The 18,446-nt window shown below is 36.0% G+C and overlaps 3 protein-coding genes across 3 annotated transcripts; 2 read left to right on the top strand and 1 right to left on the bottom strand.

The window, feature by feature from the left end:
- Positions 1–1,103: 1,103 nt before the first annotated feature.
- LOC111411903 (protein LATERAL ROOT PRIMORDIUM 1-like) lies at positions 1,104–3,337 on the top strand. The gene is made up of 2 exons (XM_023042561.1): positions 1,104–2,728; positions 2,812–3,337. Exons 1-2 carry the CDS (start codon positions 1,987–1,989, stop codon positions 3,165–3,167), a joined length of 1,098 nt encoding a protein of 365 aa, XP_022898329.1. The 5' UTR covers positions 1,104–1,986; the 3' UTR covers positions 3,168–3,337.
- Positions 3,338–7,752: 4,415 nt separating this feature from the next.
- Positions 7,753–11,833, top strand: LOC111411904. Its single transcript, XM_023042562.1, has 4 exons — positions 7,753–7,977; positions 8,568–8,734; positions 10,589–10,693; positions 11,117–11,833. The coding sequence occupies exons 1-4, from the start codon at positions 7,906–7,908 to the stop codon at positions 11,553–11,555; spliced, it is 783 nt and encodes a 260-aa protein (XP_022898330.1). The 5' UTR covers positions 7,753–7,905; the 3' UTR covers positions 11,556–11,833.
- Positions 11,834–13,405: 1,572 nt separating this feature from the next.
- LOC111411905 (non-specific phospholipase C2) lies at positions 13,406–17,250 on the bottom strand. Its single transcript, XM_023042563.1, has 4 exons — positions 16,719–17,250; positions 15,060–15,714; positions 13,966–14,145; positions 13,406–13,878 (listed from the first exon to the last, which is right to left on the bottom strand). Exons 1-4 carry the CDS (start codon positions 17,139–17,141, stop codon positions 13,568–13,570), a joined length of 1,569 nt encoding a protein of 522 aa, XP_022898331.1. The 5' UTR covers positions 17,142–17,250; the 3' UTR covers positions 13,406–13,567.
- Positions 17,251–18,446: the final 1,196 nt, after the last annotated feature.

The following is an 18,446-nucleotide window of genomic DNA, read 5'->3' on the forward strand; positions in this document are numbered from 1 at the left end:
TTTACATGAAAATTGTCAATTAAAGGGATATATTTTACTGGTATTGGGAATGAAATTTGTTTCCATTACCAACAAAAAAATAAAAATAAAAAAATCAAGAAAATTATTTATCTTTTGTTGTCCGTTTGACTTTGTTTTACATGAAAATTGTCAATTAAAATGAAATATTTTTTTACAATAATTCTTAGAATTTGATCTCATTACTTAAAAAAAAATGTAACAAAGGACTAGGGAAAACCAAGAAAATTTCAAGTTCCAAGAAAATCAAGAAACCAAATTCCATGAAATTCAAAATCTATCAAACAAACAAAATTAGAAGAAAGTCGAATTAGAATTCCATTTTTCATAAAATTTGAACCAATCAAACATAGCCTAATTTCCTTATCTCCTCGACTTATGTGTGCAAAAAATAAACAAGCAACTTATCATATACAAGAACTCGTACCCTATTTTCTAACTTTTTTCTTGCCATTGACTTTTCTCCCTCCAACAATCTATGATGCCGGCCTAACTTCGTTGCACCTCAAGTCCTTAGGTATAACTGCAAGAGAATCAATAATCCAACCCCCTTCCCCAAAAAATAAAATAAAATAATAATAATAATAGTGACACAAATGAGAATAAGGTGCAAATGTGACAAAAATAACTCGATATGGAGTTCGAAGTGGAAGTAGCTCAAGCGCCATCAATTCCGTTGAGTTTTGATCAAGCGATCATATTTTTTCATCAAAGCGTATCTTAAAATAGATTTTACACACTAATAAATCGATATGAATTGTATTAAGATAAATAAAGTTAAAGTTCATTAATATTTGAACTCATTACTATACCTTGAATGATGATTAAATTTGAAACTTTTTAATAAAAGACAGTTTAATTTGTGAATTTATTTATAAATACATTGGCCACTTAAAGTGGGAAAAAAGGGGTATAAGTTGGCTGACCTTAACTCTCTTTGGAGGGGAAGATATATCTTAATACTTATAAGCTATAATTTATTATTTTGCCGTGTAAAGATTAATAAAATTAAAGCGAGGCATGTGACTTTAGGGCTTCCAAACATTACAAAACCTACAAGAAACACACACTCTTTCTCTCAGTCTCTCTCACACACACTCTTTTTATCTCCCTGTAGTATTCTCTTTCCAATAATCACAATTCACAAACCCACCAGAGTCAACATCTCTACGCGAGAGGTTGCGAGGAACCCACCTCATTTTTTGCACTTTCTTTGAGTGAGAGATAGAGAAAGAGAGCAAAGTTCAAAGTGTTTGATGACGAGAGAGAAAGGTCGGCACCAAATACACAAGAAAAGATAGCGTTTCTCTGTTTAAGGGGTCCTTCGTTTGTGTGTTATTGCTTCTGATTTCTCTCTCTCTCTCTCTGGTGTAATTCTGCTATAACTACTTACTGGCAGGGATGGTCACAAGTCCCTCTCACAGTGAAACTTTTTTCATCAAAAAAGCCAAGGCGACAGTAGCAGTAAGTAGCAGTGATATGGAGTAGAAGCTCAATAGCCTGCCCCCTTCTTTCGATCGCTCTTTGTCTCAGAATTTAATAGAAGTAATTGCATATATAAAGTCATACCCTTTGTTCAAGATCCTTTTTTTTTTTACCTATCTCTGTGTGGGTTCTGTATGAGTCGTTGAAAATCTTCTTCTGCTGGAAGAATTACAGAGACCCCACCTTTTCTTAGATTTTTCAAGATTTAGAAAGAATCCGTCTTGTGGTTGACAGAGACATAATTTTGCATCTGTATATTTAGTTGTATGTATGGATTGTGTAATATTGTCAGTATTTTGAGTAGGACTTCAAGAATTTGCAGTTGTGGCTACTACTAGGAGGCTACAGTCAGATTCTGGGGCCATTGCGGACTGGGTGGCTTCATCGTCATCCGCGGGGGACCTTTCTTTGGGATTCAATGCCGGACCCACCGCCGGTGATAACACAAACATCACCGGGACCGGTGCCGGTTCTGGTGGAGGAATGTGGCCCTCATCTGCTACCACAAGGCATGTTAACTACGGCCTACCTCCGGAATTCTTTGTCGTTACGCCTGCTTCTTCTTTCCATCATAATACTCAGCACCACCACCACCACCAGGAGGCTGCCACTGCCACCACCATCAACTTTGATTCTCATGGCATTAATTCATCTAACGCGGCGGCCGCCATCGGCGTTGGTGTGATTCCTCTCCTCACGGCGGCCCCTTGTCTAAATATGGGTTCTACAGATGAGGACTTATTGAGTAATACACGAAATCGCAGTGGAAGTGGGATGCAACTGTGGCAAAATCAGCAGGTACAAAACACTTCATCTTATTCGAAGAAACCTATGATTCAAGATCATAGTATTCTACTTCAGACCGGTAGCGGAGGAAGTAGCTGCGGTGGCGGCAATGGAATTGGAGGTTCTTCGTCCGGAGCAATCACATGTCAAGACTGTGGAAATCAAGCCAAAAAAGATTGTAGCCGGCGAAGGTGTAGGACTTGTTGTAGAAGTAGAGGTTATGACTGTGCTACACATTTGAAAAGCACTTGGGTTCCTGCTGCACGCCGTCGTGAACGGCTGGCTATGGCTGCTACTGCCGCCACCGCAGGGTCTTCTCAGTCCACTTCTGGCGCCAAAAAACCTCGACTCGGCACTTCTTTAACAACTACAGCTTCTCATACTTCAACTTCTAACAACACCCCTCCTAGAAGCTTTGACACCAGTTCTAGCCACCAAGGTATTCTTGTTTTACAATTTTTTACATTCTGGACAAATAAATTTCACGTTCTTTAACATTAAGAATTATTAATATCCACACAGGTGCAAGCTTTAAAGAGCCACTTCCAGGCCAAGTTCGAGCCCAAGCAGTGTTCAAGTGTGTTAAAGTGACTGCAGTTGATGATGGGGACGACGAGTATGCATATCAAGCTGTAGTGAGAATTGGAGGCCATGTTTTCAAAGGATTTTTATACGATCAAGGAGTCGAACAAAAAGACGGGTTTCCCAACATATCAGACTTGCATTTAGGTGGTAGCAGTAGTGGGGCTGGAGGAGGTGCCGGCGGCGAGGGAAGAAATGTGGCTTCCTCTTCGTCCCCAGTTCTTGATACCCCTGATGCTTATGCCCAAGGCGGCGGATTACTAGGAGGATCAAATTACGGTATTCCAATAAATTGATTTAAGAAAATTTTCAATCTTTAGGGGTCTCAAAGCAGTGGATGCGAAGACTCAAAGAAGAAATTCCACTGTAATTCTAATCTTTTCATAACTGTTAGTAATAGGTTCTTGATTATTCTTCTTGTAGACTTTTAATTATTATTAACACCTTCCTTTCACTTTCAGTTTCATCTCTAGCCTCTAGCTAGGTCTGCTCTAAATATGCCTTAATAATTTTTCTAGAGTATCATCATTTGCCAAAGAAAGATAATTCCCTTAGATCTAGTTTAGATGGGCTAATATATATGTATAATCTTTATCTTGTATTTTCATATGCAATTATGCACTCAACGTTTGGCCATACGTGCATAATAATTCCTTTTCTGAGAAAATCTTGTTTAAAAAAAACTGTTGGTTCATTGTCTTTTAGCCATTCTTTGAAACTGTCTCAAGGAACTGTATTCTTCATAGTTTTGTCTAATTTCATAAGCATTTTGCCTTAAATATTTAATGTATGAACTTATGTTTCACTGTTTTACTGCAGTAGAATCATGTGTTGCTAAATAAGGATAAGCAGTAAGTGGATATATCTTTTGGATATCGTTTGTATTTTTTAATGCGATTTCTCATGGTTCTGAATTGGTGTATACAGTCTACTAAAGCGAAGCCTAAATGCTTCTGTAGAACTGATTTGATCATTGTTTTTCTCGAAAATTCCTGGTTTTGTATAGTTATTTGGAAAAGTCTGCTGAATTTTCTCCCTATATCATTTTCAAGAAAATCAGGCGGCTCTTGATTGTATGCTCTCTCAAAATTTCTTGAAATTGAGTCTTGTCAACCTTGTTTAGAAGTTGCATGCAGGTAGAATATGAGGACAACACAATGTGTGAATTATTAGTCAGTTTTTAATTCATCTGTTTTGTAAGTTTCCTCAGTCTTTTTTGTATTTCCTTGACTTTGAAGGACAGGTTAGTTCTCTAATTAATCTGCAATGTTGACTATCATGTCATTGAAAAATATTATAATTTTTTGTATTAGCATATAATTTTATTTTCTTAGCGGCGCAATTGACATTTCTGCCATTGTTAATTATCCTGTGCTGTCTGCTTTTGGAGGCCTAATAATTTGATTAACATTACTTGTTTCTATTATATTATATAAACTGCATTGTCTCCTCATATGTGAACACTCAAAGGTGCCACATACTGTTGTTTAAGTTTTTCTTGTTCGTCTTTCGGCACAAGATTCGACACTTTCTTGTGTTCACATGATTTTTACATTTTTAACTATTCGTCGAGATATTTACCTTTCGATTTATTATACATGTAGTTATTTGTGCCTATCACATTATTTATTATATGTACGGATGTGATCTATAGTTTAGGCCTAACCCAGTATTAACTGGACTCGACTTTCCTTTGGACTCTCGAGCTATTGGGGAGACGTGCAGTTGCGTTCTCACAAGGTTGGATACTCTCCTGAGTTTGCCTCGATTTATGCTACTTGTGCATAATGAAGTTATATAATGATTTATATATAGATGAGGTGTCAAAAAAAGAGAGTGGTGAAGTTTTTTCTATTCAGTTGAAGAAATTTTGAACTAATCTTTTAGACATCGTGTGTATGTAAACTGCAGCACAACCGTTTCTTTTTTACTATTTTTCGAATACATGTTGAGTAGTTTGTGCATCTTTATTTAGTGAAGTCACGATTTGTGAATTTATGTGGTGCATTTCAGTTACGGGAGTATCATGGTACTATATGTATGTTTGTATTTTGGATTTTGTTGTCTATCGAAACGATTTCATGATGCTAATACCTTTACATGTTTTACTTTGGTTTTATGTTGTGTGAACTCTAGTACGAAATTTCTCTTGTGTAAGGCCTCGCGCATGTTTAACGTGGGTTTTATTTTATGCGAACTTTGGTACAAATGCATTTATTTTGGTTCGCACATTCTTGATTTCTTTGTCCATTTCCAAATGGTTCAAATTGAACTACAATATGCTGTCACTTCAAGTTGACAAGTAGGGAAAAATGCCTGAGATGAATATACTCTACCTTCCCAGTTCTCTTACATTCTCAACTGTTGAAACATTTTACGGACAAATATTTGTCCGTATATTGTTCATGTTACTTCTTTCCACTGCTTAAATCTGGTGATTTGAGATTATTTTGAGCGAAACAACCTTAAGCAGCTTTTGGTATTTAATCTGTTCGTCTTCTTTGTGCGATTCTGATTTCGTCTGGTTTATTGTTGCTATTGGAATCAAAGATTAGGTCTTAATTATTAACGGTGTAATAGGAGAGTTTATATATACCTTGTTGTGTTTGATTTCAAGGGTTTGCATGAAATAAACTCTTTTAAGTTGCACATAGAAACTGTACATGAATTCTAACGAGGTGGTTTCCATATTTAGCCGTACTCCGCCTTGGTTACGGTGTGACTTTGTTTCGTCAGTTTTTTTAAAACTCGGCTTTAAAAACCATATATATTAAGGCTCTACTAAATGATAAATAAGTCGAGATTGTATAATTTTACGGATTATAAAGTTGAGCTTGAGCGTTGAATCATTTAAAACTTATCTCCTATGTGTTCACCGAAAATTGACAAATAGTGGGCTTGGCTAATATCGTGGGGTCCAATCAGACTCAAAAGAGGGGTTTGATTTTGACTTAGGGGGAACCATCGCAATATGCTAATATCTCATTCTTTGTGCCAAGAACAAGAACACAAATTGGTCAAATCTCAAATGGGTTCTCCAATCAGTGCTATTTCTGTCAATATGCATTGCAACATCAGTATGGTCCGATCTATATGACAACCCCACTCCAGAGGGGCCCAAAGTACCTGTCTTGGCCCACCTAGTGAGAGAATTTATTATGGGAAAAAATCATTTCTTCTAAGCATACCCCTTTTCAAAATTAAAAATAAAGGTTTAAAGTTTCAAAAATCAGATTTTTAAATTTTATTTATAAATTAATTTATTAAATATATATTTTATTAATTAAATATATTGAAGTTACAGTTATCTCATTAATTAGTCACGGATTAAATTTTAGTTACAACTTATCAATTTTTTTGGTCACAACTTATTTTTTGATCACAAATCGAAAATTTTATAGGTCACAGAAATATTTTTGGTCACGAATCTAAAAATTTTATAAGTCACGAATTATTCATCGGTCACTGAATCCAAAAATTTTTAGGTCACAGATTATTTTTATTGCAAATTATTGGATATATTGGTCATGATTAATTTTTCGGCCACAACTTCATCAATTGTGAGTTACGGACACAATTTTTTAGATTACCCATCCAATTGCGAGTCACAATCACAGCCACAAATTTCAGCACCATCTCCAAATCATTCCACAACTGTCAACCACTGCATCCGCCCAACGGCCAGCACCGCCTCCTCTACCGCCACCACAACCAACAAAACCCACCCCAAACCACTCTACAACCACCACAGATCGACACACACACACACCAGTTCGCACCGTTGCACGTATCCACCACACCCGCCGTTCCACAACCACCACACCAACCACAAATCCACAGATCTAACTGCCACCACACACACACCAGTTCGTCGAACCACCACCGCACGCACACTACAGACCACCTCCATTGAGATCTACTCACCCTCACCCTCGCCATCAGTACGTCGATGCTGCAAAGGGGACGTTCGCAGCAGCATGGTCGACAACGCTGCAACGGTGCAGCTCCTCCATTGTCTGTCGCTGGACAGTTGAGAGAGAGATGTGAGAGAGAGAATCGGGGTGGGGAAATGAAAATGGGAATAATTAGGGTTTTTTGAAGTATATATATTTAGCAAAACATCTGATTTTGGAACAATAAAACTACCCTCCTCATTTTAGAATTTTGAATTTTTAAAGTAGGGAATCCTGTAATTTCCACATTTATTATTTGTTAGGGAAAAAAAAGTCTGTTTTGACAATATTTCTTTAACGGCAGTCAATAAAGGGGACCCACGAAAACTTCACTCGAGTTTCTAGTTTTCATCCCAATTATCAATAAATCTTCTCGTGCTCGGTCATAAGAATTTGATTTCGTAAGTTGGTAACAAAAAGAAAAGAAGTAAGTCGTGATTCTTGTTCCAAAAGAGGATTAAAGCATATTCTAATCTTGGGTCGTTTATTGTAAATTAACTATGTCCTACTTGGAACAAATTATTTAATTTATTTTTAAATCTACGTTCATTCAATAAAATAATTTTACACTTTTTTACAAAAAGTAATGCTATTCATAGTCTTCACTGTCGGTAGTTGTCCTACGTGACATACACTTGATATGGTAATTTTTTATTGACTTATACATCAAATAAAAAAATATCATTTTTATGTCATATAAGACGACTGTTCATAATTTTCACTGCGAATAACATTATTCTTTTAGAAAATTACTTTGCAACGCGTTATTGCATTTGAACGGAGAATGGAAAATTGAAAGAAGATTTATTAAGTACAATATCGGAAGCGAGAGGTACATACATCATGATTAATGTTTCTTCCAATATTATCAGCGGAGTCCACGTGGCATCTGCTTCCGTGTGCTTCACCGCATTTATAACAGCCATATCGCCTCTTTCTTGGATTTCGTTCTGGAATCAGAATTATACTCCAGATTCCCTTTACCTCTTTCTCTCCTTCTCTAATGATCCAATCTGTATATATTCATTTTTTCATTTTTTAGTTTAGGTTTATCATTTCTTTAGAATACAAAAGTATAATCATGTCTGCAGCAGATGAAATCGTCGGTCGGCAACTCGTGAACGGTCTTCAGGGTTTCTCAATCCAAGGCCAGGTACGAACTATTTTGACCCAATTCTTTTATGGGAATTCCAAGAAATGATGAAAAGAAAGTCTGGAATATTTGTTCTGCTGGCTTTTATATGTTTAATTTGGTTTCGATGTAATTTTTATTTGTTTTACACGTCAATGGAAAATAAATGGTTTTTATGCGGATTTGATCTGATGGGATCCGATTTTAGTTAAAAAGATCGATTTCCTTTTTTATCTGATTCGGAAGAAAATAAATTAAGATTTGGTGTCATTACCGTCGGTGCCCAGTTGATTTTTCTAGGGTTTTTATTGACTGGTATTCTAAAGTTCTATCTCCATTTTGCTGAATATTTCCAGACATTTTTATTGGAAAAATATTACATATGGTTAATATATCGTCTGTTTTATTTATTTCAATTTTTAGATTTTTTGTTTGTAGAGTCTTTTTTATTTCGTTCTTGTTATTATTTTTTTCCCTTTTTAATTTTCATTTGTTTGGAGGTTTTTAGTTCAACTGGAAACCTGGAAACCTTGGAGTTTCCATTTCTCCGTTAGGCATTGAGATTTGGGATTGGTTCTATAGATTGACTCAGTTAAATTTCTGAATTTCAGTGTGAAATGAAGGGAACTTGTACAGCTGTACCGGAAGAGATTAACCATGTTGTGACCGAGACTAACAATACTAACAACACTAATCATCATGGTTTTTGTGCAATATGTTTGAATAAGATAGTTCTTGAAGAAACTGCCCTCATTAAAGGTTGCGAGCATGCCTACTGGTTTGTACAATCTCTTTAGCTAGATAATTAATTATATTTTGTATGTATTGTTTGCATGATTATTATGAAATTTAGTGTCATGTACGCTTGCATGATTATTATGAAATTCAGTGTTATATAAGTTATAACACTGAATCAAATTGTATTTACCCTTGCGGCTGGGTGGATCATATTGTTGACGGATGTAGCCAATGACACAAAGAGTTTGTTGTGCATGTGGCTCATATAGAATGGAACACAGGCCCTATAGATCAAATGGGTCGATGCGGGCGCGGAGCGCATCGAACGGAACGGAGCGGAGCGACTGCATTGGCCTTGCGCGGGTTTAATTCACTGTTTGGTTGTTAGGGACGCTGAATGGGTTGGGGGTGCGGGGGCAACGCTCTCGCGGTACGGTACAGAAGTATTTTCTGTACGGGCCTTAAAGTTTTATATGGGCCCAGGCTAGGGTTAGTATAAATAATATGTTGTAACCCTATTTTTCACAACTGAATAAAGAAATTTCCGCTTCGCTCTCGTGAACGTAGGCACATCGCCGAACCACGTAAAATTCTTGTGTTGATTTTCGTTTTTCATCTTTTTAATATTGCGCATGAAATTCAACAGAGTTGGCCTATGAGATTTTGTCGGCTTAAAACTATTTCTACTAAAGAAGTTACCCACACTGCATGCATTTATATTAGTACATCTTGAAGAATATCTCGAGCTTATATTTGAGATAATTACTTCAATGATATTAAACTCAATGGTTTGTTGTGCATAATTTAATAAAATATAACTTTCTAGTGATGTATTTGTAGAATAAAAACATTTATGAAATGCCAGGGTTGACATCTTGATGCATATCTTATCTAAAAGTGTTTTTAGGTATTGCTTTAGGCATTGTAATATAAGTAAAATGGGAGAGAAGTTATTCTGAATCAAGAATTAGTTTTTGATTCGTCTAGAAGAAGGTAAAAGAAATAGCACCAGGAATTGGGTTCAATATCTCAACACGCCTTTATATTTGAAGCAATTGTATATTGTGAAATATATTAGCCTTGGCAACTAGATCACGCCCTTAATTATGAACCTGTACACATGCTTCTAGCGCCATTTATTTTGCTATGGCACCTGATACATTAACATGGCTCATGCTTTTTCCATATTTATTTCAAGTGGGTAATCATGACCTTGCAACCATATTCTGCACGAGAAGGTGCAAAACTTTATAATTTTGGCATCACTTTTGGATTGCTGCAGAAGGTTATATCTTTATGAATAGTGCCCTTGAATAACACTTCATTTATCTTATCATTCCATTTCTTCCCTTTACTGCTCTCCTCTCACCAAAAAACACATCTAAACAAAGGTATCCCTTTTGTTGACATATATAAATATATAGACTTCTGCTTCTATGTAAGAAGACAGAAGGGATGCATATTTTTTGCCCATTCTGTTCTCACATTTAATTGTTACATTATCAAAATATAATTACTTAAGGTTCACTAGTCTTTTGTATTATATATTTTGCATGATTACAGGTGTTTCAAGTCCCACTTTATATATTAAAAAGTTTAATTCTTAAATGTGTTGCCATAATTTTGATTACCATTTTCTAATTGATATAACAATAGCGTTGCTTCTTTCCCTAAAATCTTGGCAAATGCGAGGTATGATGATCTGTATTTATTGAGGTATGTGATATTCTGCTCGGTTGTTACTATATGTATATCTCTTAATGGCATCGAACATTTTATTGATTTCAACGCGAATGTTTTATGGTTTTTAAGTGTGAATATATTTTTGTTACCTAATTATAAATAGATATGTCATTTTTGTAACAATTGATGTTCTTGTTCTTTTTTTGATCAGTGTCACATGCATACTGCGATGGGCCTCTTACAAAAAGGAACCTACATGTCCTCAGTGTAAAAATTCATTCAAGTTTCTGAATATCCACCGCTCACTAGATGGAAGGTATTTTAGCATTTCTTACTTTTCAGCTCTTTTTCCCGGTTGGAAGATGTATAAAACAATGGTTTCCTTTGAATAATTATTAGTAATTCTTAATTTTATTACTAGCATGAATCTCATAAAGGCTTTTGACATGATTTATTTTGTGGAGTCATGTACTTTGAGAAAGACACGCACCCTTTTTGTCTTTTGTTTGTTGTTTTGGGGGAACGTGCATAATTAGATATTTTCCACGCAACTTATGTTTATGACAAATAATTGCACATGAATGATTACAAAAACATCAATTATGATATGGGACTAGATTTCGTGAATTGAACTTCCTACCTGTATAGATTCTTTCTCAATCATCTTTTAGACTGGTTGAATGCTGCCACTCATATTTTCTCTGTCTTTATCTTACACAAAATGTGTGTATTTTGACAGCATTCATGATTACATGTTCGAGGAGAGTGTGTGCCTCCTCCTAAGAGCCTCATGGTTCAAGCCTTTGATTGTGGTGGAACTGGAAGAGGCTTATGAAGAAATCGAAGATTATTATCGCGAGGATGAGGAAGAGGATGATGATATTTACTTAGCTAGTTCCTCAAGTCTCCGCATTGGTAATCGAAGATGGGGAGACAACGGGTATGTTAGGGCAGGAAGGAAAGAAGCTCGACCAATTGCTCGACCAAACTTTCAGGATTCTGGTGCTGGCCCTTCTCGTCAGCGGAAGAAGAAAGAAGCTGCTGATTCTGAGGCTGCTACTGCTGTTGCTAAAGAAACTGTTGGCCGACGTGCAAAACGGGCACTGAAGCGTGAAGCTGCTGACAAGGCAGCTGCTGCAAAGCACCAGCAACATTTGGTTCGTTTAGGTCGCACTTGAGGGCGAAAAGCCCTCGGTTTCTGTTATGTATAGTGTTTCCTTGCATTTGTTTGTGGAAAATAAGGATATTAGGCTGGCTTTATAAGGATGGGCTTTATTAGTATGTTGCCCATTCTTGTACTAATCTAGATTTAGTTGCTGTTGCCTATGTACTGTACATTTGCTAGTTCTAGTTTAATTCCTGATTTAGATTGTGTTTTAAACTTCTGGTTTAATTGTTGGAGTTTCTTGAACTAAAAACGTCAGTGTTTAACCGAATAAATCAGAGTTGGCATGAACTGCACGGTTTCTTTCTATTTATATGCATACTATTTAACACTGATACAGTGATACTATTGAAATTATCTAATCTAATAGTTCTCATTTTGGGAATCAGTGTAGGACGACTGATTTGAAAGCAAAACTCTCATTTATTAGACTGAAAGATCATCAAGATTTTGTGATTTGCTGTCGAGCTTGTTCAGAATTAGGGATGCTCGTCTTTCCCACTGATTGGACTATGGTTTGTGAAAAATAAAAAATAAAAACTAAACAAAAGCAGAGGAGAAAGATTCAAGTTCAACGAAGAAATAGTCTTTGTTTATAGAACTAATTAGTCGGGTTGCTTAACATAAAACCTATATTTAAAATTCTGATCCCACTTTTTGTAACTTTAACAACGGACGTCGCAAGTCTGTCTCTAGATTCATTCTGTTCTGTCCTGATATTTTTTGTTTAAAACAAGAATATATTTTATGTTCCATTTGCATCGAGCACTGAATATTTGTGTCAAAGATGCTATCTTTTGCTGAAATTCTTAATAGATTGAGCATTTGGGTAGTGTTGAAGAGTTTGATCGATTGTTTAGTATAGGAATGATTTGATTGCAAGAAAAAAAAAAAAAAAAATGGGGCATGCATCGCCTTCCCTCCATGTTGGTGTTTCTTTGCGACGAATAATTTCACAACTTGGGTAACGCATTTCAAGCCTAGTCGACGAGGCTTAAAGGAATGGTCTGATTCTGACATTAAGATGCATGACGAGTCGAGAAGTGGAAAGGGTAGTGCCAAATTCCATGTTCGTGAAGTTCATATAAACACGGTGTGTACTGATAAACTGTGTTTGTAGGGCTACCGGCTACATCATCTGTTCAGTGGTTGGAGAAAGCAACGATTGAGGAAGAGTGTCATCTCTAAAAATCTATATGTCGCCTATATACACACGTCCAAATGATTCCAATTTTTGCGGAAAACTATTATCATATGAATAATGCTGGTAGATTTTAATGGTCAAACCTGACCATACAATCGTCAATCCTTTTGTCAAATTTAGCACCTCGAAAACAGCCGGCCGCATTCCCATTTTTCTACATAAAAGTGGCTGAGAACGAAAGGGTTCTAGAAATGTACCGAGGGTTCATGATTTTTCGTAACGATGCACAATGTGGTTGACTGGTTGTTAACAACGAAATAAGAACTTAAAAACAAAAAAGTGAAGACAAATTCTGTTTGCATTTGCATTGATTATGCATTTTGTACATGTTAGACTGGTGAAGATGGTGAAAGAGGCAACCGTAAATATTCCTGAATGGGACACAGTGAATATCTTTCTCTGTTTTCAGTGTTCTGAATAATCTTCTTGGAATTCCGACGTCAGATGAAGTCTAAGGAGACTTTTGCTCAAGTCCATTTTCCTTTTTTGGCAGCCTTCTGGAGAAATATGTTGTTTCCTGTCAGATACTGATCCTATTTCGATCATACTGCATTAACAGCATTAAATTTCATATTTTGCTTAGTCGAATGTTTTGAATTTTGTATCCTCAATCATTAGTAGCTGGGGTTATTACAAACGAAGTGCACAACAGTTCATCGGAAGTAGAAGACATGGAACTGAGCTTTTCATTCAGAACATCGTGGTAAATACATTTACATTCCTTATCCTTTTACATAGAGGAGATTTTGACCGGGGAAATTTATATTCTACATATTTTGTTATTACTTGTATAGATTACTGAACACGAATCCCTGTTATTCTTATGGGATTCGAGTTTGAGGTTTCGATGATCTTGTAGAAAGAGAGGGTCTCATTTTTATGATCTGCTCTTCATCAACACCCATAAGTTTAGCAACAGAACCTGATTCGAAGAAGCGCTTCACTGCATCTTCCATGTATTCTTTCCCTTCCCGGACTGTCATTTCTTTACCAATCTTTACCGGGAAAGATGTTAAGATATCGTCCCCTTTCATTACTGCTGCAAGTTGTATTAGTTCTTGTTGAAATTCGCTTACTTTGGCATCTTCATTCGCATCTCCTTGCCTAATCTTAACCGGATTCGGCAGTTGTTCTGTGTAACAAGTGCAGCAAAACACGCAATGTTACTTGTATATTCTGCCAAATAAAGATCAGATAAACAATTGGATACCAAATTTACCAGGGCAGTCGGTTCTGGGCTCGCTGCGCTTCTGGAGAATGGCTTCAAAAGTTCCTGCCCATGCCTCCCTTTTTGTAAGAGAAGGTGAAGACAAGTTAAAAATCTTCCTAACCGTTGCTGGAATGGAGGAATGCTCATATTCTGATGTTGGAGTTGGTGAGCCATTAGGTCCATGAACAACTGCATCATTATCCAAATATTGTCTCAAATAAGGTTAAAATTTTAAAAAACTTAACAATCCATTCTTGTGATTTCTTGTATATGTGAAGGCATGACGAGATTGTCACTCGTGTCCTGCTTTTAGTACTGCCTAATCCTATACAATTCTCTCGTACCAAACAAACTAATTCTTAATGATGGTGTGGAGGACCACGTTCCATGATTAAGACAACATAAGTCTCAACATATAATTTGTCTTCTTTTTTCAAACTTCAACTTACTTATTTAAATCATCACGTGTTATAACAGATGGAAAAATATAGTAATGGGAGCTTTATGTCAATGATCCCAATCCCCAAAAGCATTGAATGATGCATTTACTTTACATGTGCAGGCATTTAAGAAGTCTCAAAATTTTCGGGTATCTAGTAAATGGAACCGTCGGGTCCAAATATAATTATGGAACCATTCGGGTTCAAAATTAAAATTAAAATAATTTGATTTATTCAATATAAAAAAAAAATAGAAAAATTTGGTTCTTATTCGATTTTTCAACCGAGTACCGAACCGTATCCGTCGGTTCTCAATTCAAATACCCGTTCGGGTATTTAATTTGATGAAAACCGTCATGTTCGGTTCAGTTCGGGTTCAGTTCAGTCAGTTCGATTCGGGAGATTTGCCCAGCCCTACTTGGTCCCAACAAATTCGGGTCAGCTACTTAGTTTATTTTCTTCACTCCGTCTGATTTATTGCCATATGTTTTTAAGTTTTTGTAATCTCGGAAGGTCGTCTTACCAGGTAAAGCGTAAGTAGTTTGGGTGCTATATAAGCAACACGTTTCGCAAGCATTACTGGAAAAGACTCGACAATAATTTGAACAAGATCATGATGTCTTTTTCTGACCGAATAATACTAACAGCAAAATGTTGACTTACCAGTACCCTTCTGAATCCAGGGAGAAACCATAATGGTAGGAACCCTAACTCCCAATCTGTCAAATTTGAACAAAAATGGCTCAGGACCGACAATTCCATCAGGGCTAGGAACCCCATTAACTGGTGTTGCCACATGATCATAAAATCCACCATGCTCATCATAAGTGACCAAGAACAGGGTTTCATTCCACTGTGGACTTGCCCTCAATGTCTCGTACACCTCCTTCACAAACATTTGGCCTTGATACACATCGTGTGATGGATGATCGTCATTTGCGGGCTCCACCTTAGAGTCCATGTACCTCTGCTCCACCACAACATAGCCTGGCAACTTTCCATTTTTAGCATCATTCTTGAATGAAAGGTCGTACGGATGGAACTTTCCTAGGAATTTGAGCTTCCTTAGGTTTCTGTAAAAGAGTGTGGCAGGAATATTTTGGTAATAAATGCCAAATGATATCCCCGCATCGTCAAGGTCCTCGAAAATCGTGCGCTGTGGGTAGCCCTTGGCGAGCAGCGCTGCCACATTGGAGGTGGCCCCATGGGAGGTTCCGGAGTGGACATAGAGCCGATTTGGTTGAGTTGAAGATGGCACCGACGCGAACCACCGATCACAGACTGCAAATTCAGATACCAAGGTCTTATAAACTGCAACCTGAAAATTATACAACAACAAACATTCTAAGCCCAACAAAATTGTGGTAGGTACATGAATTTTTTCCCATTCGATTCAATGATAGATTCACCGAAAGAGCTACAAATTTATGACAATTAAATAAATCCTTTCCTTGCACGATCATTGCTTGATTTACTAAAAGATTCAAAACAACTAAGTATAGCACTCCTGCTGGTTATGTATACTTAAAGTTCTTTGAATATCTCCTCTTTCAATTAAGAATAAAGCCAAATGATCTGCCAGAATAACTGCACTGATGATCGCGCACTCACATGGATGTGTGGGTCCTGCATAAATAAAATAATGCTCGACCCCTCCCCGATGTCGAACCCGATGTTCGTGTAGCACAATTATTCAATTAATTACAGGATTAAATTTGTAGATTAGTTTAACTAATAGTTGATTTTAATAATTTATTATGATGTATAGATATTTTTTCTTAAAAGAAGAAGAAATAGACAAAATGGATACATCCTCTGTCCTCATCAAGTTCTCGATTTGCGTGCACTCTTTTTACCAGAGAAAATGCTATGGCCTATGGTTGACATAACTAATAAAAAATTGCAGCCTTTACACAGTTGTAACAAATTAAAAGCATATCAAATAGACTCTTTAAAAATAAAAAAGTATATTCATCTATAAATTTAGAGAGTTTCGCCCCCAACAACATTTTTATATTTAAGACTTAATTTTAATATTTCTAAAATATTTATTATTTTTCTATCTTTTATTTTAACTAACTTTACTCTAAATTATTTTATTATTTTTCCATGTAAATTTTTTTTACTTCAAATTTAATTCTAGAGTCGATTTTAAGAGTTATTGACACCATCTCACATGTTTAAATAGTTTCTTGAAATAATCTTCTTTGAATAGAACATCAAATCTAAACAAATTGTCACAGACTCAAACAATCAATTAAATTTTAATAAAGTCCATTTTACAGGACCTGTTAAGACTAAAATAACCAGGAAAAACTTTACCTTGTCAGGTTGAAAGCCATTCATAACACTTTGTGGCATGTTGGGATCCATGGAATTAGCTTGCTGGGCAAAGCCGTTCATTGATGGTGGCTTCGTAGAGGTTTCATTTGATCCAAAAATCTGTTCTCTGATGGCCTGAAATGAGTGGCCAGGATCAGGATCCACAAAATGGGATTGATTTCCAAAGAAAACACGAGGAGATTTAGCATCTGTTGTGTTTAAGAGATTGGATTCGGAGCCATCAACTCCATTAATTTCTGGGTTCAGTTTCTTCATCCACCCCAGCATGTGGTCGAACGAGCGGTTCTCCATTACCAGCACCACCACTGTTTTTATGGGACTAGCGGCCGTGGAATAACATGGATGGTGGCTTAACAAGAGGAGGAGGAGGAGCACGGTGACCATGGCGGTGGTTTTGGCCATAATCGTGCAGAGATTTTTTTTGTAGGCAGTGGAGGTTTGAAGAAGAAGTGAAGAAGTGAATGGATTTTTACTTTTTTATAGTGTAGTTTGATTCTGATGTAAGCAATTCAAGCGACTAATGAGATATTTTGTCTGTACCTATTCGTGTAATAATTTCGTCTCAGATATCAGAATTCAGATTCAGAATTTTATGTTAGTATATTAGGCGACTTATATTGTGTTGTGTATATACACGCGTATACATGTAGAACCATCTTGAAAATCTAAAAATAATAATAATAATAATAAATAAATAAATAATTATTTAAAGTAAATTTTAAACTTACTCTTAATTTCCAATCTTTTTATAAAAAAATTGTGAAGTCTAATGATTTCGTTAAGCGGAGTTTGTACGCAGATTGATCTTCGCGATAAAGTCATCGTGAGGTTGGAAGGTTGCACGAAGTGGGTATGTGAATTTTCTCTTGTAAACTTCTTTTCATCATAATTGATCAGTAAAACTAGACGATAATATAATCTCACACGAAAACAAACCTCCATAAATCTTGCATATCTTTTTTGTACATTTATTTCCTTACAACAATTTTATCACACTTAATCATATAGCATTAGAATTTCTAATTCTCAACAATATCCATAACATGTTCTTCCTATTAGACTGAAACTTGTAATGAATATCAGAATTCGAGCGAGGCAATGATTAAATAGGAACAACATATCTCGAACTCATCCATGTATGCAATAAATGATTGATTTCGATTAACTTTTTTGCAAAAATCAAGGATGATATGCAACATGTTCGGATTAAAATCTAATATTAATCTAAAGTAAAGTCAAATAATCAATATTAACTGATTCTTTCATAGATCCTATAACTTTTCAACCACACATTTTAAATATTTTTATCACAATCTACTAAAAATTTTAATTTTAATCCCCCACCAAACGCTCTTGATCTTGAGATCATCTTTTACTCTAAAATTATAGTAAATTATAAAAAATTAAAAACTATCAGCCTTTATTTTGTGAATGGAATGATACTTCACAGTGAAAAGGAATAATTCTTAGTGGGGACAGGCCGTATGCATATTAATTATTGTAACATCAAATGAAAGTCCACTTCGTTCAAGGCACGATCACTTGCCCAAGACAACTAGATTAAGACATCAAAATTTCTTCACATTCACATCTATATCAATTATTCTTTTAAGGGAAAAAGTAGAGGGACCGACAACTTTATGTTCTAACCCCAGCAATCAGCCTAAGATCGATATAACAGAATGCAAAAATACAAATATTATGTTT

This window comes from Olea europaea, chromosome 16, assembly GCF_002742605.1.
Source record: "Olea europaea var. sylvestris chromosome 16, O_europaea_v1, whole genome shotgun sequence".
NCBI classification, from domain to species: domain Eukaryota; kingdom Viridiplantae; phylum Streptophyta; class Magnoliopsida; order Lamiales; family Oleaceae; genus Olea; species Olea europaea.